The sequence below is a fragment of the Callithrix jacchus genome, chromosome 12, assembly GCF_049354715.1.
Source record: "Callithrix jacchus isolate 240 chromosome 12, calJac240_pri, whole genome shotgun sequence".
Lineage (NCBI taxonomy): Eukaryota > Metazoa > Chordata > Mammalia > Primates > Cebidae > Callithrix > Callithrix jacchus.
This window is the reverse complement of record NC_133513.1, coordinates 13759308-13781859: the sequence shown is the minus strand read 5'-3', so window position 1 is coordinate 13781859 and position 22552 is coordinate 13759308. Positions and strand designations below refer to the sequence as shown.

The window sequence follows — 22552 nt, the reverse complement described above, 5'->3', positions numbered from 1 at the left end:
ACGAGAGAGACTCACACAGACTGGGACCAACCCGGGACAGAGGAGAGTGGCGCTGAGATGGAGAGACGGTGGCAGAGGGCTGTGCAACTTTAGGCGAGGAATCCTTGGGGCGGAGCAGCAGTTGAAGGGAACGTGCAGGCTCTGGGGGCGCACCCACTTTCTCCTTCGATCTTGACATTTGCACCTTGCAAATTACGTAATTACCACCGACACCGCCTTCCCCCATTTTCCAGCTGCGAACACCGAGGCTCAGAGAAGTGAAGTGACTTGCCCAAGGTCACGCAGCTATTGAGTGTCACACAGGGGAGGGGGGCAGCCGAAGTAACCACAGTGAGCTTATTTTTAATTTTTATTTGTATTTGGGTCATGATGGTGTGGGTGGAGGGGAGATGGCAAGTTGGGAAAAGTAAAAACTTCCCCTTCCTGCACAATTCCCAGCAAGGGTGGGGGCCTCCTGTCTTGTACTTTGCAAAGTTCAAGAAATCCCCTTTCCCTACCCTTCACGCAGCACAGCCGGCCCTCTCTCTAGGCAGTGCATATGTCAATAAAATGGGAAGTGGGGTGGGAGGTGTTAAGTCAGATCCACCACGGCCCTGGCTCAGAGAGGAAGAGGTTAAAGCCCGTGCGGCTGGAACCGACTCAGGGAAGACATTAAGTATGCCGCAGAGACGCTGCCTGCTCGACCCCTCCGGAGTGTCTGCGACCGCCCCGGGGCCGGGAGTGAGACTCCTATCCCTGTGCGCACCTGTTCTGTGCGTCCTTGTCCTGAGCACCCCAGCCCCTTGTGCTCCCGCCGGGTGTGCCCTGCAGGGGGCGCGACGAGGTGGCCGCGAGGGACCCTCCCCAACTCCACCCCTTCGGCCTCCTCCCCTTTCCCACCCGTGGACAGCTCCGGGTCTATAAAGAGAGGCGTCCGAGACGCGCAGGGAGATTTGGCCGCCCCGGCCTGGGAGGTGCGTCGGTTCCGAGCTCACCATCCAGTTCCTCTCCTCTAGCTCCCCCAGTTGGAGATCTGTAAGTAGTAGTGGTCCTTCTGGGGGCAGATTGGGTGTGTGTGTGGGGGGGTTAAAAGTCCTATAGGGTATTCTACAGGGGTTGGGGTGCGCTTAGGGGTCCCTCTTGTCAACCTCGCAAGGACCCTGGTAGAGGCAGAATTGTGATTTGGAATTCTCTCTGCCCTTATCATCCTAGATTATCCCAGTCTTTCCCCAAACAGCATTTCTCAAGGTTGCCAGTGAGAAGTACCATTTTGGCGGTGGTTACTAACAATACCAGTGCCTGGACTCAATTCCAGTTCCCAACTCTAGAATCCCCAGAAAAACTCCCCTTTAAAAAAAAAAATCAGCAGTCCCGGGTGATTCTTGTTAAAAGGCTAATCTAGGAGATAGGCTCCGTTGGAAATCTCAGGGCTCCCGTGTAGACAATCAGGCATCTCACTTTTATTCTAGGCACTAAAGAAAGCGCAGCTGAACTTCACTGTCAAGTCACTTGCTATCACAGACAGGCAAAGTGAGGCTCCTAGTGGATTTGACCTGCGCAGTTGTGTTGATAATGCGTTAAATCAGTTAAAAACACAGGGTATAGGCTTAGCAGAAGGGGTTTTCATCAGTTTAGGGGAGGTAAATGTTGAGAACCCCTGGGAGATAAGGCTGGTTATGAACCGGTTTATTACAGCCTACTTTTAAAATCTTCTCCAAATTAAAAAAAAAAAATCTGACCCAGGTTGACCCCAAGGGCCCCCAATACCCAGGTGGGCTCCAAAGCCTCCATTTGCTTCCATGATCTGCAGGTGCATTAGATAAGATTACACTGGAATTTCCCACAGAGCCACCTGTGTCCATGCCGCTCTCACGCCCAACCAGATGGCTAAAACGAGAGAAAGTGTGGCTACTGCCTGTTGTAAGTTTTCTTCCAGCACAGGGTCTGGTAGGGATTTTGCCACTTGAGAAAAGGTACCATTCAAAACCATGCTTGTCAAGAAGTAAAAGAAAATATTGAGAAACCCAAGACCAGGAGTATTTAGTTGCGGTAAGAAGAACTGAGAGATTAAGTCGTGAACTGTCCAGGGCTGGAGAAAAGCAGGCAGGCTATTAGTAAACTGCTTTGCGTCGGGTTCTCTTGTTGTTTGTTTCTTTGGTTTACTTAACGATACCATTTTAGACTTGTTTAGAGAGGGAACTCGAAGACGCTGAACTGAAAGTCATTAGGTAGCGGGTGTGAAATAAGATAGGGAACTTTGTTGGAAGGAAAATGGATGTTTTCCCATTGGGATAGCTACCGTTGATGGGACACTTCAGTGCCACATGCTGTTGCAACATTTATCTCATTTAATCCTTGCAGCAACTTCATGAGAAAGGCATTCTGAAGCCTGTTTAGTACACAAGGCAGCTGAGGCTCAGGGAGGTAAAGTGTCACACAGCCAGTAAGTGGCAGAGCCCATTCGCAGGTCTGTTTGAGTCCAAGTTCATACCCTTGACCCCACCGTCTTTCTTTTTTTTACCATGGACACCAACGTGTTTGGGGTCAGGTTTCTGTTAGAACTAAATGCTTCCAACGAAGTAAATGTTTATCATCCCCTTTGAAGAAAACATAAACTGACCTTTTGCACATTTAAAATAAAAGGCGCTGTTTGTCCCCTGGTCAGGGGGTGGGTGATCTAGTTGAAACCAGTGACCCCAGGTGGGCTGCCATCCCGAGAGTCCAGAACGTGAACTAGCTGGGCCTTTTTCAAGAAGCCACCGGGCTTGCCATGTTTTTTTGTTATCATGTCCGAAATAGATGTGTTATTCCGTACAAGGTATTTGCTATGGATTTGTTATTACTTTTTTGTGGGAGGGCTGAGATGGAGGCAAACATGCCCATTTATGGAAGCGTTTTCCATGAGGCCATCTCGGCCCCCTCGTCAGTTACCCAGCCTTGCACTGCAGCCCTGTTGATCCCTGGGGACTTCTCTACCGTGTCCCTCACCCATTCAGGAACTAGTGGAGAAACCCCAAGGAGAAGACATTTGGGAGAAAAGTGGGATCCTTTTTTCCTACCCCCTCTTATTAAGAAGTTTGCCTTTTTGGGGGGGAGGAGAATTGTCTCCTTTCCACAGTGCTTCAATCCAAACAGGTGGCTTTTATGTTTTAGGCACAAGCATGTAATTCCAAAAGTAGATACATAGTAGATGTTTCTTGAAGACCAATTTCAATTTTCAATTCTTAGAATCATAGGAGGTCATAAGCAAATGTAGAAATCATCTACATCGCCTCCCCAGACCTCACTTTCTCATCTGGGCAATGGGGCTCATGAGAATAACAAATGTTGGTTGGGCATCTTTGCCTGGCAGGCTGCTAAACCCTTTGTGGATATTGTAAGTCTTCATAACAACCCTTTAGAGTAGACACTGTTATTATAACCGGCTTTATTTTATAAATGTGGAGTGTGAATAACTTGCTCAAGATAGCTCAGCCAGCCAGTGAGGAAAACTAGAGTCTACAAATCTCGAGCTTCTTAACTCCAGAGTTTAACAGATAACCTCGTGGGAGGATTTGATGAGCTAGCGTGTATGGATGTCTAGCACCGTGCCTGGCCCCTGGTTAACTTCAGTAGTTGGTTATTTATAGCAAACGCCACCAGAGAGTTCACGATGTTCACTCAGTATGGCACAGCTAGTTTTTGGCAGAACTGGGAGGCCTAAATGCTGTGCCCTTTAAAGGAGAAGCGACTTAATTTTCTTCCCTGTGATCTCTTCTCATCAACCTCATTTCCATTCGGGCTGCAAGTGGTGATTATAATCTTTAATCTATTAAACCACAGTTCCTTACCTGGAATGGGAAGATTACAAACTCCAGTTACATTTGTTTAGTTTTTTTTATTTTTATTTATTTTGAGATGGAATCTTGCTCTGTCACCCAGGCCGGAGAGCAGTGGTGCAATCTTGGCTCACTGCAACCTCCACCTCCTGGATTCAAGCAATTCTCCGGACTCAGCCTCCTGAGTAGTTGGGATTACAGGCACCCACCACCATGTCTGGCTAATTTTTGTAGTTTTCGTAGAGATGGGGTTTCACCATGTTGGCCAGGCTGGTCACGAACTCCTGACTTCCAGTCATCCGCCTTCCTTGGTCTCCCAACGCGCTGGGATTACAGGCATGAGCCAGCATGCCTGGCTTATTTAGGGTCTTGATGGCATACTTTAAGGGGTGGACTTTTTGCTCTCTCTGTCTTCTCCCTCCACCCCTAACCTTTCAGTATTTAACCCTGGCCACACAATGGAGGAAAGATTGAGTTTAGAGAAAGCCAGGCAAGAATTTGAAGGAAACCTTGATTGTGATCTGAGGAAAGAGGAAGAAGCGCTCACAGTGGCTGAAAGGGGGGCTCAGAATCTGTGACTTGTCTCAGGGCTTCAGGGGTTCAGGAGGAATCACCTCATCAGAGTTGCTAGGAAAGAGCTGTAGAGGTCAGGTATGGCAAGACACGCTTGTAATCCCGGCATCTGGGGAGGCCAAGGTGGGAGGATGCCTTGAAGTCAGGAGTTTGAGAACAGACGGGGAAACACAGCAAGGTACCCTCTCTACAAAAAAAAGTTGTTTAAATTAACTGGGCATGGTGGCATGCACCTGTAGTCCCAGTTATTCAGGAGGCTGAGGCAGGAGGATCACTTGAGCCCAGAAGGTCAAGGCCGCAGTGGGTCAGGATTGTTTCACTGCACTCCAGCCTGGGCAACAGAGTGAGACTCTGTCTCAAAAAAAAAAAAAGGTAAGGGGCTTAGAAATTTAAGCCCCTCATACTAGGCTGTACCAGGCTAGCCTAGCGCCCTGTACTAGGCTGAAAAATACAAGGCCCAGAGAGGGCAAGCAGTTGACTTGCCGAGAGTCACCCAGCGAGTTTTGGGCAAAGCTGAGACTTGTAACATGAAGTCCTAAGGTCTTCCACAGGCTAACAGATAGCTTGTTTGTGCTCAAAGGATGAAGCAGAGAGTTGTTGGTCAGGACAGGACTGTGAATAGGGCTGGCACATTCAGGTGTATCAGACGTCGCTAATGCCATCTCTGAGTCAATTAGGTTTCAAACAGATCTGGATTCTAATCCTGGCTCCAACTTGTACAAGTGAGGGCCTTGCATTTACCTTTTAAGACCTTGATAGTTTTAGCAAGAAAGTGGGAATAATAGATAATGCCACTCTTTCAGCTGTGGACTTTTTGTCTAATTATGTCAATTTATCTGTAGGATAAATTCCCAGCAATTCCATTGCCAAGTTAAAGGGCATACGTATCTAAAATTAATAAATACTGCAAACGACCATCTAAAGATATTGCAGGCCAGGCGCGGTGGCCCATGCCTATAATCTCAGCACTTCAGGAGGACGAGGCAGGTGGATCACCTGAGATCGGCAGTTTGAGACCAGCCTGGCCAACATGGTCTCTTCTAAACCCTGTCTCTACTAAAAATACAAAAATTAGCTGGCATGGTGGTGGGCACCTATAATCCCAGCTACTGAGGAGACTGAGGCATGAGAATCTCTTGAACCCAGAGGCTGAGGTTGCAGTGAGCCAAGATCACACCACTCTACTCCAGCCTGGATAACAAAGTGAGACTCTGTCTCAAAAAAAAAGGGGGGGCATTGCAAATTGTAACTTGTTGCAGTCACATATGACAGCAGTCCTCAACCTCTTGACACCAGGGACCGATTTTGTAGAAGAAAATTTTTTTCCAAGCACCTGGGGTGGAGCGCAGAGGATGGTTTTGAGGTGAAACTATCCCACCTCAGATCATCAGGCATTAGTTAGATCTCATAAGGAGAATCTGCAAAAGCTAACTCCCTCACATGTGCATTCACAACAAGATTCACACTCCTATGAGAATCTAATGCTGCTGCTTCTCTGACAGGAGGTGGAGCTCTCACCCACTCTCCCTCCTGCTCTTGGCCTGGTTCCTAACAGGGCATGGATGGGTACTGCAGCCCTAGGGTTGTGGACCCGTGACATCTGAGACTATTCATTTATTTTAAGCTGTGGTGTGCCAGAATTATAAAACACAAAACACAGTGGGGCTTTTAGGGCTGGAAATGATCAGTCCTTGCTCACTTCCAGAAGCATCCTTCACAGGGGTACTGTTACTCTTGCAACCAGGTTCTCTTGGTTGGGAGGAGAAAATAGTGTTATACATTAAGAGAACTTATTTCTGAAGTTACTTGAAACCATTGGTATTCAAATGATTAGGCAGATGTCACAAGGCAATAAGAAAGTGACAGGTTCACCATTCACTTTTTTTTTTTTTGAGACGGAGTTTCACTCTTGTTGCCCAGGCTGGAGTGCAGTGGTGCGATCTTGGCGCACCGCAACTGCTGCCTCCCAGGTTCAAGTGATTCTCCTGCCTCAGCCTCTCTATTAGTCAGGATTACACACATGTGCCATCACATCCAGCAAATTTTTTGTATTTTTAGTAGAGATGGGGTTTCTCCATCTTGGTCAGGCGGGTCTGGAGCTCCCGACCTCAGGTGATCTGCCCATCTCAACCTTCCAAAGTGCTGGGATTACAGGCATGAACCACTGCGCCTGGCCCACCATATACTTTTTATTCTGTTAAAGTGAGGTAAGGCTTTCTTGGGAACAAGACCTTGGGAGGTCAGGGGATGTGGATGGTGCGAGGAGAGTGGAAATGGTGCAGTAGGGTCAAGGGCAAGAAAGGGACTTTCTGCTGAGAGTAAATTGGGTGTCCATTTACTCTTAGCAGAATATTAGAAATAGATTCTGGATTCTACTCCTGGCTCCAAATTTTATAAGCTGGGGCCTTGCATTTACCTTCTAGGACCTCAGTCATCTTAGCAGAAAAATAGCAATCGCAGATAATGCCACCTTACAGAGCGCTTACGAGACATAGTGAGATGGTCTCTATAGGAAGCTGTCTGGCCTGATACCTGATGAGTACAAGGGGCCCAATAAATACTGTGGTTGTTATTAATAATAGATCTCAACTGCCTTTTTGGGATAATTGGGGACCTGCCAAGCAGGTGCATTTAGGGTACCCAGTCCCTATTCCTGATGCCTCCCTACCCCTGGACCAGGACTTGAACGAGGGTTTCCACTGCAGAGGTCCTTCCACCTGGTGAACTGTGTTGCAGATCAGGTTCAGAGAACTTTTGTTTTGCCTGCATGGCATTCATTCATTCATTCATTCATTTGAAATAGAGAATGATCTCACTGTGCTCCCCAGGTTAATCTAGAACTCCTAATTCAAGCAATCCTCTTGGCTTGGCCTCCCAAAGTGCTTGGATTACAGGGGTGAGCCACCGTGCCCAGCCCTTTATGACATTTAGAATATGAGCAATAATTTTTCTTTTTTTCCATCACCCAAGCTAGAGTGCAGTGGCGCGATCTCTGCTCACTGCAACCTCTACCATCCAGGCTCAAGTGATCTTCCCACCTCAGCCTCCCAAGTAGCTGAAACTACAGGCATATGAAGCCATGCTTGGCTAATTTTTGTAGTTTTTGTAGAGACAGGGTTTCACCATGTTGCCCAGGCTGGTCTTGAACTCCTGAGCTCAAGCAATCTGCCTGCCTTGGCCTCCCAAAGTGCTGGAATTACAGGCATGAGCCACAATGCTGAAGCCTATGTGGCATTTAGAATATGAGCAGGACTCCAATATCTGGCCTCGGTCATTCTGTACTGCTTTCCTGATATCCAAAAACATTTGAGTTTGTGCCTCTTGTTCAAAATCTGGAGCCAATAGCTTGGCAGTAAAATCCTGAGGGAAGCTGCTGACCAGGCAAGGTGACGTGCAAATCCTGTACTCTCTGGGCTCTGGGATATTTAATTTACTTTTAATTGATTTATTTGTTTATTTTCGAGTTGAGGTTTTGCTCTTGTCATGCAGGCTGGAGTGCAGTGGCGTGATCTCAGCTCACCGTAACCTCCACCTCCTGGGTTCAAGCGATTCTTCTGCCTCAGCCTCCCAAGTAGCCACCATGCCTGGCTGATTTTTATATTTTTAGTAGAGACGGGGTTTCCTCATGTTGGCCAGGCTGGTCTCAAACTCCTGACCTCAGGTGGTCCACTTTGCCTCAGCCTTCCAAAGTTCTGGGATTACAGGTGTGAGCCACCATGCCTGGCCTAATTTATTTTTTATTTATGCTGAAGCAGAGAGGGCAAGATTGTTTGCCCCTGAGTTCCTCTGGGAAAAATGAAACTGATGGCAAAACAAATGGAAGCAGCCTGACGTTCTCTTTTGCTCCAATTTCAGCCATTTGGCTGGGAGTCACAGACAGGTTCCATAAAATGGTAGAGCCAGGCCAGCCCACCATTGATTTCTTTTCCTAAATGAAATACACAGGGTCCAGAGAAGGCGAGTTTCTTGTCCAGAATCACCCAGCAAGTTTGGGGCAGAGCTGAGACTTGTAACTCGACATCCTAAGGTCTTCCAGAGGCTAATGAATAGCCTGTGCTCAAAAAATGAAGCAGTCTGGTCACAGTGCCTCATGCCTGTAATCCCAGAACTTTGGGAGACTGAGGCAGGCAGATTGCTTGAGCTCAGGAGTTTGAGACCAGCCTGGCCAACAAAGTGAGACCCCTGTCTCTACCAAAAATACAATAATTAAAGCATTAGCTGGATATGGTGGTATGTGCATGTGATCCCACCTACTTGGGGGACTGAGGTGGGAAGACGGCTTGAGCCTGGGAGGCAGAGGTTGCAGTGAGCCCAGATCGATCACGCCACTTCACTCTAGCCTGGGCGACAAAGCTAAACCCTGTCTCAAAAAAAAAGAATGATGCAGTTGTTGGCCAGGACAGGACTGTGAACAGGGCTGACACACTCAGATATGTCAAACATCACTAACGCCAAAGGTGAGAGAATCATTTGTTTTCATCAAAACATTCTAGAAAGTTGGACAAGGTCACTCATGCCTGTCATCCTACAGCTTTGGGAGGCCAAGGCAGGAGGATCATTTGAGGCCAGGAGCTTGAGACCACCCTAGGCAGCATAGCGAGACCCCCATCTCTACAAAAAATAAGGTTAGCTGGGCATGGTGGCCCACTCCTGAGGTGGGAGGATCTCTTGAGCCCATGAGTTTGAGTCTGCAGTGAGCTATGATTGCACCACTGCACTCCACCCTGGGCATGTAGAATGAGAGCCTTCCCTCCACCAAAAAAATGGAGAGCAGCCTTTGATGAGTGAACTGTACCTCATGGTCAGCAGTTCTGGGTAACCATTTCAGAGATGTTTTTTCAGCCGTTGGAGCTGGTGCAGGGCCTTGTACGTGGACAACGGGGAGGAGGGAGACGTGGGAAGGTGTGCCAAGGTGGGTAGAGAGTGTCCCTGAGGTTGGGCCACCTGGTGGTCTCTGGTCTGATGTGTTCGCATTGCCCCCGTCTGACCTTTGGCAGTCGGCATTACAAGTTGAGTTTGACTAAGTGACGGCTGCTCTCAGCTTTAAACGCTTTTTTCCAAGACAGCCTTGTTTTTATTCTAATGCTGTGGCTCTGAACTGGGCACAGTTTTGCCACCCCAGGGGACATCTAGCAGTGTCTGGAGACATTTTTGATTTGTCATGAGTGGAGGAAGGGGTGCTACTTGCATCAAGTGGGCAGAAGCCAGGGATGCTGGAGAACATGCCACAATGCACAGAACCACCCCCTCATGACACAGAATGACCCAGCGCAAGAGTTCACAGTGCAGAGGTTGTGGCCAGGTGTGGTGGTTTATGCCTGTAATCCCAGCACTTTGGGAGGCCAGGGTGGGAGGATCACTTGAGGCTCGGAGTTCAAGACCAGCTTGGCCAAAATAGTGAAACTCCATCTCTACTGAAAGTACAAAAATTAGCCAGGCCTGGTAATGCACTCCTGTAGTCCCAGCTACTCAGGAGGCTGAGGCACAAGAAATACTTGCAGTCAGGAGGTGGAGGTTGCAGTGAGCTGAGATCATGCCACTGCACTTCTGCCTGGGTGACAGAGCGAGACTGTGTCAAAAAAAAACAGACTTAGCAGCTATTATTGCTAGTATTAGTATTATTAATTTGCCAGGCTCACTGAATTTTCTCAAGCGCAAATCTGTGAAACGTTGTTTTGGGGACCCAAGGATCACAGGAGCAAAAGGGCTTTCAGGTTTCCGGATCTGCCAGAGACTTAAACCTTCTGGTGTGTGTTTTGTGTCTTAATGAGGGAAAGGGAATATGTAGCACCTTCCAAATGGATTTGACCTTGACCACAGCACTGTTTGAAGAGCTTCTCAACCTCCCTGGTTCCACCCCAGCCCAGATATTTCAGGCGATTAGGGTTCCAAGGAGCATGCTGTGGAAAACACCGCTCTAGCGTGAGTCCCAGCTGCTGCTTCCCCATCTTGCTTTCTTTTGACCAAAGCAGATTTTGCACATCGTTACTGTCAGAGACATCAAAGCCACGGGAGGCCAGCTTGCTCCAAGTTCTCCTTTTTTGGGCAGACTGAATCTTTGCCCTTGATCTTGTTTGCGTTTCTAAGTCCGAGGTTAGACAGGGTCCCTGGCAATGGAGATGTGCATGTCCCTTTATTTTTCCATTGTATTTTTTTCCATTTTTTTCTCACTTTTCAGGCAACCCATCAACATGGTAATTAGAAAGAGCCCACTACAAGCTCATGCCTGTAATCCCAGCACTTTGGGAGACCAAGGCGGGTGGATCACTTGAGGTCAGGAGTTCAAGAACAGCCTGGGAAACATTTGAAATCCCATCTCGACAAAGAATACAAAAAATAATAATAATAACTGGGCATGGTGACGGATGCCTGTGGTCCCAACTATCTGGGAGGCTGAGGTGGGAGGATCACTTGAGCCTGGAGGGTGGAGACTGCAGTCAGCTGAGATTATGTCACTGCACTCTAGTCTGGGCAACAAAGTGAGACCTTATCTCAAAAAAGAAAAAGCCCACTTGTGTTATGGTGCCTGAAACAAATGACACACTCTCCCAGCCCTCTTGGGACATAACTGGCTACCAGCTGCACAAACTCTTCATTATTAGACAACAATATCAATATACTTAATGCTACTGAACTTTGCACTTAAATGGCTGAGATGGTGAATGTTAGCTGTATTTTACCATGAGTAAAGATAAGAGGGACAGAAAATGAAGTGTACTTTATATCCAAAAACATACAAACAACACGGATGTGCAGCTTGATGGATTTTCGAGAGGATATATATATATATTTAGGTGGGGTCTCATTCTGTCACCCAGGCTGGAGTGCAGTGGCATTATTACGGCTCACTGCAACCTCCGCCTCCTGGGTTCAAGCATTTCTCCTGCCTCAGCCTCCCGAGTAGCTGGGACTATAGGTGCACAGCACCACACCCAGCTAATTTTTTTATTTTTGATAGAGAAAAGGCTTCACCATGTTGGCCAGGCTGGTCTCGGCCTCCTGGGCTCAAGTGATCCTCCTGCCTCAGTCTCCCACCCAGCTAATTAAAAAATTTTTTTTTCTTAGAGATGGGGTTTTGCTGTGTTGGCCAGGCTGGTCTCAAACTCCTGGGCTCAAGGGATCCTCCCACCTTGGCTTCTCAAAGTGGGATTGCAGACATGAGTCATGACACTGGCCCAGCAGTTTGATGAATTTTCACAAAGTGAACACTCACAGGGCTGGCGTTCAGATCTAGAGTGTCCACCCTAGCCAGCCCCCATCACGTTCTTGCAATGACTGCAGCCTCAAAGCACAATTATTCCTTACCTGAGCTCGCACCATAGACTCATTATGCCTGTTTTTGGACCTCAGTTCAAAAGCCGCAGAGTCTATGTTTTTTTGTGACCACCTTCTTTTGCTCAAGGGTGTGTTGTGAGATGTCCTTTTTTGTGGTGTGGAGCTGTAGTTTACTTCATCTGATTCGAGTCCTATTTTGGGTGTTTGTATGTAACATGTCAGGCACTGTGCCAGGTGCCTTAAAGGATCGGTTCCTTATGACAAGCCCACCCACCTGTTATGAAAGGCAGAACCACACAGGGTCCAGAATGAGACCTGGGTTTGGGTCCCAGCTCTGACACTTCTTTTTTTTTTTTTTTTTTGAGTCAGAGTCTGACTCTGTCACCGAGGCTGGAGTGCAATGGTATGATCTTGGCTCACTGCAACTTCCACCTCCCGGTTTACAGTGATTCTCCTGCCTCGGCCTCCCAAGTAGCTGGGGCTACAGGCACACACCACCTCTCTCAGCTCATTTTTGTATTTTTAGGAGAGATGAGGTTTCACCATGTTGGCCACGCTGGTCTCAAACTCCTGACCTGTTGATCCGCCTGCCTCAGCCTCCCAAAGTGCTGGGATTATAGATGTGAGCCACCGTGCCCGGCCTACTTGTGGTCAATCTTATGTTGTCTTCACACCCTCCCATTTCTCTTATATGGCCTCAAGTATCTCTCTGTCTCATACACACACAACATCCTCGTAAACAAGAGATTATCAAAGAATTGCTGAATACTTTGCTGATTTCCTATTTTGCTGCCTGTTTAACCTTGGTTACACTATTAAAAGAAGACACATCAGGTCAAGTGCAGAGGCTCATGCCTGTAATCCCAGTACTTTGGGAGGCTGAGGTAGACAGATCACAAGGTCAGGAGTTCAAGACCAGCCTGGTCAACATGGTGAGACCCTGTTGCTAGTAAAAATACAAAAAACTAGCCTGTTGTGGAGGTGGGTGCCTGTAGTCCAAGCTACTTGGGAGGCTGAGGCAGGAGAAATGCTTGAACCCAGGAGGTGGAGGTTGCAGTGAGCTGAGATTGCGCCATTGTACTCCAGCCTGGATGACAAAAGCAAAACTCCATCTCAGAAAAATAAAGGAAGAAGACACATCAAATCAAGCCACTTCTGTGACTATGACTATTCAGAAATAAACATAATTAAAACATCCAACAGGCATAAATGCTATTGGCTAGGAATGAGTGAAGTGGCTTAGGGTCATGGGAAGTGGGGAATGGTGTAGAAGCAGAAGGTACTTGGTCCGGACCGGGGGTGTGCAGTCTTTTAGCTTTCCTGGACCACTTAAGAAAAAGAAGACCTGTCTTAGGCCACGCATAAAATAACACTAATGATAGCAGATGAACTGAAAAAGAAAACCACAAAAAATCTCGCACTGTTTTAAGAAAGTTTATGAATGTGTTGGGCCACATATGCTGCCTGTGGGCTGCGGGTTAGACAAGCTTGGTGTCAGCAGTTTCATCTACAGCTCATGGCAGCCCTCTGGGCACCCAGTATGTCCCCCGTATCAACATACAGTAAATCCGAGTCTCAGAGAGCTCCGTGAGTTGGCTAGAAGCACGCATTCTGCAGTGGCAGAGTCACATTTGAGTTCGCATCTGATTGCAGAGTCTGGGTGTCTTTTGATGACTGCAGGTGATCTTGTCTCTCAAATTTTGCCAGCACGCATGAACATGCACTTTATTTAGGCTCAGAAAGATCTAGGTTAATCAAAAATGCCCTATATTTATGAAATGTCCTCATTCTCTGTGGCTTTTTTCTTTCTTGAGATAGGGTCTCACCCTGTCACCCAGGCTGGAGTGCAGTGATGCAGTCATAGCTCACTGCAGCCTCAAACTCCTGGGCTCAAGCAGCCCTCCTGCCTTAGCCTCCTGGTAGCTGGGACTACAAGCATGCATCACCATGCTTGGTTGATGTATTTATTTTTATTGTGTTTTAGAAATCACCATGCCTGCCTGTTTTGTTATGATTTTATAATCTTGCTATAATGCCCAGGCTGGTCTGGAACTCCTGGGCTCAAACAATCCTCCCGCCTTGGCACCCCAAATTATAGGGTTATATGCTTGGGCCACTGCCAGCCTCTTTTCTTTTAATGATTTTTTAATCTGTAGGTTCCCTTCCTTTTTGTTTGGATTTTGTTTGTTAAAGAAGCAGTGTCCTGGCTGAGTGTGGTGGCTCACACCTGTAATCTCAGCACTTTGAGAGGCTGAGGTGGGCAGATCACCTGAGTGAGGAGTTCGAGACCAGCTTGGACAACATGGTGAAACCTTGACCCTACTAAAAATACAATCATTAACCAGGTGTGGTGGCATGCGCCTGTAATGCCAGCTACTAGGAGACTGAGGCAGGAGAATCGCTTGAACCCAGCCGAGACTCCCTGCATTGTGCTCTAGCCTGAGCAACAAAGTGAGACTCTGTCTTAAAAAAACAAAACAGAAAAACAGTCTTTTGTCCTAGTGCCCACCTTTGGGATATTACTGCATTGTTTAACATGCTCTCCTGTGCCTTGCCTTTTCTGTAGACAGGCATTAGGTCCAGAGGCTTCATCACCTTCATCCTCCATCTCCATCCCCTTTTCTTAGCAAGAGTACGTCATTCGTGGTATCAGCACCTGCTATGTCATCCCATCTGCAAGGCATGTAATGTTCATAATATCTAGTCAGCAGCCGGGCGCAGTGGCTCACGCCTGTAATCCCAGCACTTTGGGAGGCCGAGGCGGGTGGATCACGAGGTCAAGAGATCAAGACCATCCTGGTTCTATGGTGGGGACCCTAGAACAGCATCATCAGCATCACCTGGTAGCTGGTTAGAACTGTGGGAGTTCAAGACCAGCCTGACCAACATGGAAAAACCCTGTCTCTACTAAATATACAAAATTAGCTGGGCATGGTGGCACGTGCCTGTAATCCCAGCTACTTGGGAGGCTGAGGCAGGAGAATCGCTTGAACCCAGGAGGCAGAGGTTGCAGTGAGCTGAGAACGTGCCATTGCACTCTAGACTGGGCAACAAGAGCAAAACTCCATCTCAAAAAAAAAAAAAAAGAAAAAGAAAAAGAAACACATATTCTTGGGCCCCACCCCAGTCCTAATGACTCGGTAGCTAATGAATCAGGAAATGTGAGCCGAACTGGTCTAATTGTTTTAGCAATTACTGGTAGCCCTTGCCAAGACCCCTTTCTTTCTTTCTTTCTTTCTTTCTTTCTTTCTTTCTTTCTTTCTTTCTTTCTTTCTTTCTTTCTTTCCTTCCTTCCTTCCTTCCTTCCTTCCTTCCTTCTTTCCTTCTTTCTCTTTCTTTCTCTCTCTCTCTTTCTTTCTTTTCTTTTCCTTCCTTCCTTCCTTCCTTTCCTTCTTTCTTTCTTTCTTTCTTTCTTTCTTTCTTTCTTTCTTTCTCTTTCTTTCTTTCTTTCTTTCCTTCCTTCTTTCCTTCCTTCTTTCTTTCCTTTTTCCTTCCTTCCTTCCTTCCTTCCTTCCCTCCCTCCCTCCCTCCCTCCCTCCCTCCCTCCCTCCTTCCTTCCTTCCTTCCTTCCTTCCTTCCTTCCTTCCTTCCTTTCTGGCAGAGTCTTGCCCTGTCACCCAGGCTGGAGTACATTGGCATGATCTCAGCTCATTGCAACCTCCGCCTTCTGGGTTTAAGTAATTCTCCTGCCTCAGCCTCCGCCATAGCTGGAATTACAGGCATGTGCCACCATACCCAGCTAATTTTTGTATTTTTTAGTAGAGACAGCTTTTTGCCATGTTGACCAGGCTGGTCTCAAACTCTTGACCTCAGGTGATATGCCCACCTGGGCCTCCCAAAGTGCTGGGATTACAAGCATGAGCCTGTGTACCCACCTTGAGACTCATTATTTTATTATGGTTTTATAAGCAGTTACATCCTAGTTTAATTTTTCTTCATGTATTTGCTGGAATTCTTCCTGTAGGAGGAAGTTTTTTTTAAGACAGGGTAAGTGGAGTCAGGGGCAGGAAATGGTTGATCTTACTCTGAGCTAAGCCAGATTCATTAATGACTTTAAAAGGCTGGCCTGGAACTGCTGACCTCAGGAAGGAGGCTTGGTAAGGGTCAGATGATGCATGTTGTCTACCAGATGTTTATTTCACTTCCTGCATATGTGAAGTGATTATTCAGATTTAGATGGGATTTCCTCATTTCTCTAATTTTTTTTTTCTTTGTGTTTTTTTTTTGTTTGTTTGTTTTGTTTTCTTGGATGAAGTCTGTCTCTGTTGCCTGGGCTGGAGTGCAGTGGCACAATGTCAGTTTACTGCAACCTCTGCCTCCCAGGTTCAAGCAATCCTCGTGTCTCAGACTCCTGAGTAGTGGGGTTACAGGCACACAGCACCACACTCGGCTAATATTTTTGTGTTTTTAGCAGAGACAAGGTTTTACCATGTTGGCCAGGCTGGTCTAGAGCTCTAGACCTCGAGCAGCCTTCCTGCCTCTGTTCCCCAAAGTCCTAGGATGACAGGTATGAGCCACCATGCCCAGCCACCATTTTTTATTTCATCAGCTACTATATCAAATCTCCCAGCAGAAAATCTCCTCTGAGCAAATCAGCTTCCAGGTTTGTTTGTTTGTTTGAGACCGAGTTTCACTCTCACTGCCCAGGCTGGAGTGCAATGGCTCGATCTTGGCTCACTGCAACCTCCACCTCCCGGGTTCAAGTGATTCTTCTGCCTCAGCCTCCTGAGTACCTGGAATTACAGGTGCCTGCCACCATGCCTGGCTACTTTTTTAAATTTTTAGTAGAGACAGGGTTTCACCACGTTGCCCAGGCTGGTCTCGAACCCCTGACCTCAGGTGATCTCCATTCCTTGGCCTCCCAAAGTGCTGGGATTACAGGCATGAGCCACCATGCCCAGCTGCAGATTTTTTTTTGAGATGGAGTTTTGCTGCTGTTATCCAGACTGGAGTGCAATGGCACGATCTCGGCTCACCGCAACCTCCACCTCCTGGGTTCAAGCAATTCTCCTGCCTCAGCCTCCTGAGTAGCTGGGACTACAGGCGCGTACCACCACGCCCAGCTAATTTTTGTATTTTTAATAGAGACGGGGTTTCACCATGTTGACCAGGATGGTCTCGATCTCTTGACCTCATGATCCCCCTGCCTCGGCCTCCCAAAATGCTGGAATTATAGGCGTGAGCCACCGTGCCCGGCCCAGATTTTTTAAATTAGTTAACATATTACTACGTTCAGCCCTGATAGAAAAAGAATAGGTATTGGAATATCTGTCATTCCCACTGTGTCTTGCAAAAACCTGCATCACCCAGGAGGTTGGGTTTCAGGTGTTGGCTACTCAGCTCTGGGGTCCAATAGTAGGACATGGGTCTTTACGTCTCTGTGGGATTTGGGGACCAAGTGTGGGACTGATCAGTGAATTCAAAGGAGTTGTGAATTCTCTGCTGGAGGAAAGATGTCAGCCACACATAGATCCTGGTGGCTGTATGTCCTCACTTAGCCAGCAACTCAGTTCTTTGGGCTCCAGCAGAGGCAGGTGGGAGGGTCTGCTCCTGCAGTTGTGGTCAGAGTCGGGAACAGGAGGTTGGATGGGCCTATAGAGCATGTCGTCTGTCTCTCTCCTCATTAACGCATCTGGATAACAGGACGGGTAACAAGGACCCACCACCAATGGTCTTCCCATGTAGAGACAACATTTGATGACTTAATCTTCCATCAAGAGAGACTTCTCCTTTTCAGTTTAGTTATCCTGAGGAACACTTTGTATGGAAGTGGTAGAATCAAGATTTTTATATCATATACCCCACCCCAACTTTCTGAGCCACTTATAAAAATAATGCATTTGGGGCTGGGTGTAGTGGCTCACCCCTGTAATCCCAGCACTTCGGTAGGCCAAGGCTGGTGGATCACTTGAGGTCAGGAGTTTGAGACCAGCCTGGTCAACTTGGTGAATCTCCATCTCTACTAAAAATAGAATAATTAGCTGGATGTGGTGGCAGGCACCTGTAATCCCAGTTGCTCAGGAGGCTGAGGCAGGAGAATCGCTTGAACCTGGGAGGCAGGGGTTGGGTGATTGTACTCCAGCCTGGCAAAAGAGCAAGACTCCATCCTAAACAACAACAACAAGATCATTTTAAACATACGATTTAAATGTATTTGTCTTTCAACCCTTTTTGGGGTGTTGGGGTGATGGAAATATAATTATTTTTCTTGTTGATATTCAAACTGTCTCATATTTGACCAGCTAGAACCCTGGTATAATATTTTAGTATGAAACTCTCTAGACTTTTAGAAATGTACACACAAACATATAAAATGAGGAGAAATATTTTATTATAAATATTTAAATAAACTTTATTGAGGTATAGTTTACATAAAATTAAATTCACCAACTTAAATTCAAGGTTTTTTTTTAAGTATACAGCTTGAGTGAGTTTTTTCAACTTAAAAAATTTCTTTCTTTTTTTTTTTTTTTGTTTGAGACAGAGTCTCTGTCACCAGGCTGGAGTGCAGTGGTGCCATCTTGGCTCACTGCAACCTCCACCTCCTGGGTTGAAGAAATTCTCCTGCCTCAGCTTCTCAAGCAGCTGGGATTGTAGGTATCTGCCACCACGCCCAACTAATTTTTGTATTTTTAGTAGAGACAGGGTTTCACAATATTGGCCAGGCTGGTCTTGAACTCCTGACCTTGTGATTTGCCCCCTTTAGCCTCCCAAAGTGCTGGAATTACAGGCATGAGCCACCACACCCAGCTAAAAATTTATTTCTTAATTGACAAATGATCATACATGTTCATGGGGGTCGTAGTTTTTTTTTTTTTTTTTTTTTTTTAGACAGGGTCTTGCTCTAACACTCAGGCTGGAGTGCTGTGGTGTGATCACCACTCACTGCAGCCTCTACCTCCTGGTCTCGAGCCATCTTTCCACCTCAGCCTCCTGAGTAGCTGGAACCATAGGCATGTGCCACCATGCCCAGCTAATTTTTAATTTTTTGTATAGGGACGGTCTCCTTATGTTGCCCAGGTTGGTCTTGAACTCTTGGCCTCAAGGGATCCTCCTGTGTCAGCTTCCCAAAGTACTGGGATTACAGGTGTGAGCCACTGTGCCTAGCTCTTAGTAATGTTTTGATATTAATACATTAAAATATATGGGGAGATAAGATGAGGGTAATTAGCATATCCATAATCTCAAACATTTACCGTTTCTTTTATTTATTTATTTATTTTGCTACTTCCTCTCTGATGACATTTACCATCTCATTGTGTTGGGAACATTCAGTGTCTCTTTCTAGCTCTTTGAAACTCTGTAATACGTTATCGTTCGCTTTAGTCATCTTAGAGGGGTACAGAATATTCTTAATGAGTTTTGAGAAATGTATACAGTCTTGTAAGCACCACCGTTACCACATGGAATGCTTTAATCACCCTGACACACCTTTCGTGCCTCTTACCAGTCAGTTCCTTTCCTTGCACTAGCAATTCTTTTTTTATTTTTTTGAGAGAGGGTCTCTTTCTGGAGCCCAGGCTGGAGTGCGGTGGTGCAGTCTTGGCTCACTGCAACCTCTGCCTCCCAGGTTCAAGCGATTCTCCTGCCTCAGCTTCTTGGGTAGCTGGGATTACAGTCATGCACCACCATGCCCGGCTAATTTTTGTATTATTAGTAGAGACGGGGTTTTACCACATTGGTCAGGCTGATTTTGAACTCCTGACCTCGAGTGATCCGGCTGGCTCAGCCTCCCAAAGTGCTGGGATCATAGGTTGAGCCACCACGCACGACCTCCATTGGAGGCTCTTGATTGCCTGTCACTGTAGGTACGCCTTTTCTATTTTGCCAATACTTTCTTGTCATTTTTTTGTTTTGTTTTGTTTTGTTTGTTTGTTTTGAGACGGAGTCTGGCTCTGTCACCCAGGCTGGAGTATAATGGTGTGATTTCAGCTCACTGTAACCTCCACTTCTTTAGTTCAAGGGATTCTCTCGCCTCAGCCTCCTGAGTAGCTGGGACTACAGGTGCATGCCACCATGCCCCACTAATATTTGTATTTTTAGTAGAGATGGGGGTCGGTCTTACCATGTTGCCCAGGCTGATCTTGAACTCCTGACCTCAGGTGATCCACCCACCTCGGCCTCCCAAGATGCTGGGATTATAGGCATGAGCCATTGCACCCAGTCGCCATTACTTTCAATGGCAATAATCGCAGTTACTTTTGTACTAGCCTAATAGCTTTCTGTATCAAAGGAATAATTCAGCCTGTGGCCTCTGGAGTCTGGTTCCTTTCACTGAGCATGAAGCTTTTGAGATTTAGCTATTTTATTACATCATTTCTCTCCTTTTACTGAGTTGTATTCTATAGATATGCATTGGGTTTTTTGTTTGTTTTTAAGACAGAGTCTCACTCTGTCACCCAGACGGGAGTATAGTGGGGTGATCTAGGCTCACTGCACCCTTGGCCTCCCAGGCTCAGGTGATTCTCCCACCTCAGTGTCCCAAATAGCTGGGACTACAGGTGTGCGATACCATGCCTGGCTAACTTTTTGTATTTTTTTGTAGAGACAGGGTTTGCCACCTTGCCCAGGCTGGTCTCTAACTTCTGGGCTCAAGCAATCAGGGTAATTCTATGTTTAAACATTTGAGGAGTCTTGCTTTGCAATGAACAATTAGACTAGACCATCTTCCCACATCAGCACGTGTAGACATACTTCCTGCTGCTGCTTTCTTTCTTTCTTTCTTTCTTTCTTTCTTTCTTTCTTTCTTTCTTTCTTTTTTGATGTGGAATCTTGCTCTGTCACCCAGACTGGAGTACAGTGGCACTACCTTGGCTCACTGCAACCTCTGCCTCCCGGGTTCAAGCGATTCTCCTGTATCAGCTTCCCAAGTGCCTGGGATTACAGGTGCACGCCACCACCTGGCTAATTTTGATATTTTTAGTAGAGACTGGGTTTCACCATGTTGGCCAGGACGGCCTCGAACTCCTGGCGTCAAGTGATTCACTCACCTTGGCCTCCCACAGTGTTGGGATTACAGGCGTGAGCCACCATGCTCAGCCCTACTTCCTGCTTGTTAACCACTGGGTAGTATTTCACTGTATGGAAATAGCATGGCTTATGTATCCAGCTCTATTTTGGACATTTGGGTCATTTCTTGACTTTTGGTGCTCTAGGCAATGACACACATCCCTTTCTGAAGGGCCATTGGGTGGCCTCTGTTCTTTGCGCATAAACAATACTGCAGAGAACGTCTTTGTGAGATGTTTCTGCAGACTCAGTACCTAGATGGGGCAAGGTGAGTGACTGAGCTGTCTTTGGGGCTTCGTTCTGGCCTGATTATGACTCTGTCACCTTATTCCACAGGGGACCAACCAGGCACCATGGCACAGAAGGGCCAACTCAGTGACGATGAGAAGTTCCTCTTTGTGGACAAAAACTTCATCAACAGCCCCGTGGCCCAGGCCGACTGGGCCGCCAAGAAACTTGTCTGGGTCCCCTCGGAGAAGCAGGGCTTCGAGGCGGCCAGTATCAAGGAGGAGAAGGGGGATGAGGTGATTGTGGAGCTCGTGGAGAATGGCAAGAAGGTCACGGTGGGGAAAGATGACATCCAGAAGATGAACCCACCCAAGTTCTCCAAGGTGGAGGACATGGCGGAGCTGACGTGCCTCAACGAAGCTTCTGTACTACACAACCTGAGAGAGCGGTACTTCTCAGGGCTAATATATGTGAGTATTGCGGGGCGGCCAGGTACCTCGTCCGGGCCTCACAAGGAGCACAGGCATTAGAAATGTATTGGGAGGGCGGGGTGCAGTGGCTCATGCCTGTCATCCCAGAACTTTGGGAGGCCAAGGTGGGCAGAGCACCTGAGGTCCGGAGTTGCAGGCCAGCCTTGCCAACATGCTGAAACCCTGTCTCTGCTAAAGATACAAAAATTAGCCGAGTGTGGTAGTGTGCACCTGTAATCCCAGCTACTGGGGAGGCTGGGGCAGAAGAATTGCTTGAACCCAGGAGGCAGAGGTTGTAGTGAACTGAGATCACACCACTGCACTCCAGCCTGGGTGACAGAACAAGACTCTGTCTCAAGAAAAAAAAAAGCGTGGGGGGAATGTGTTAGGAAGGCTGAAGGGTTGATGGAGGGAGACTGCATCATGAAGCAGAATCATTCCAACGTGGGTTCACATCTTATTCCTTGAGGTCATTTCCCCTCTTGAAGCCTCAGTTTTCCTATCAGTAAAATGGGAATAATCACCTTCCTGTAGACAGGATGTGTGCCATCTCACGTCATCACATATGCCAAGTGCCAAGATGTATGATAAACTCTCAACAGATTTCATTGATACTATTCTCTGTCCTTCCTTCCTCTTGAAAATAAAGAAGAGCTCATAACCGCTTTAGAAAGACTGGTTTTTCTTGGTAGCGAGATGGGTAGGAGACATGCAAATGTGGCTAGGTTGTCCAGGCACAGTGGCTCATGCCTATAATCTCAGCACTTTGGGAGGCCAAGGCAGGCAGATCACCTGAGGTCAGGAGTTCGAGACCAGCTTGGCCAACATGGTGAAATCCTGTCTCTCCTAAAAACACAAAAATTAGCTGGGTGTGGTGGCATGTGCCTGTAATCCCAGCTTCTCAGAAGGCTGAGGCAGGAGAATCGCTTGAACCCAGGAGGGGGAGGTTGCAGTGAGCCAAGATTGTGCCACTGCACAATCTTGTGCCTGGGTGACAAAGCAAGACTCTGTCTTAAAAAAAAAAAAAAAAGTAGCTAGGTTTTAGGGAGGCCTTCCTTGTCACAGAGAGGAATGGTCAGATCAGTCCTGGGACTCCTACAGGGCGACTTGCAGATCAGAGTGGACTAGAGATGGCACAATATGGTAACCCCTGGCCACTCATGGCTAACTCCATTTAGATTTGAATTAATTAAAAATAAG

At 47.1% G+C, this 22552-nt stretch overlaps 1 protein-coding gene across 4 annotated transcripts in view; it reads left to right on the top strand.

Moving 5' to 3' along the window:
- The first annotated feature begins 926 nt into the window (after window positions 1-926).
- Window positions 927-22552, top strand: part of MYH11 (myosin heavy chain 11) — a 156653-nt gene continuing 135027 nt past the window's right edge. For all 4 annotated transcript variants that reach the window (XM_035266947.3, XM_035266950.3, XM_035266946.3 and 1 more), the window contains exons 1-2: window positions 927-1014; window positions 20991-21352. In XM_035266947.3, coding sequence (XP_035122838.1) covers window positions 21008-21352 — 345 coding nt within the window. In that variant the 5' untranslated portion in view covers window positions 927-1014; window positions 20991-21007. The remainder of the gene's footprint in view (window positions 1015-20990; window positions 21353-22552) is intronic.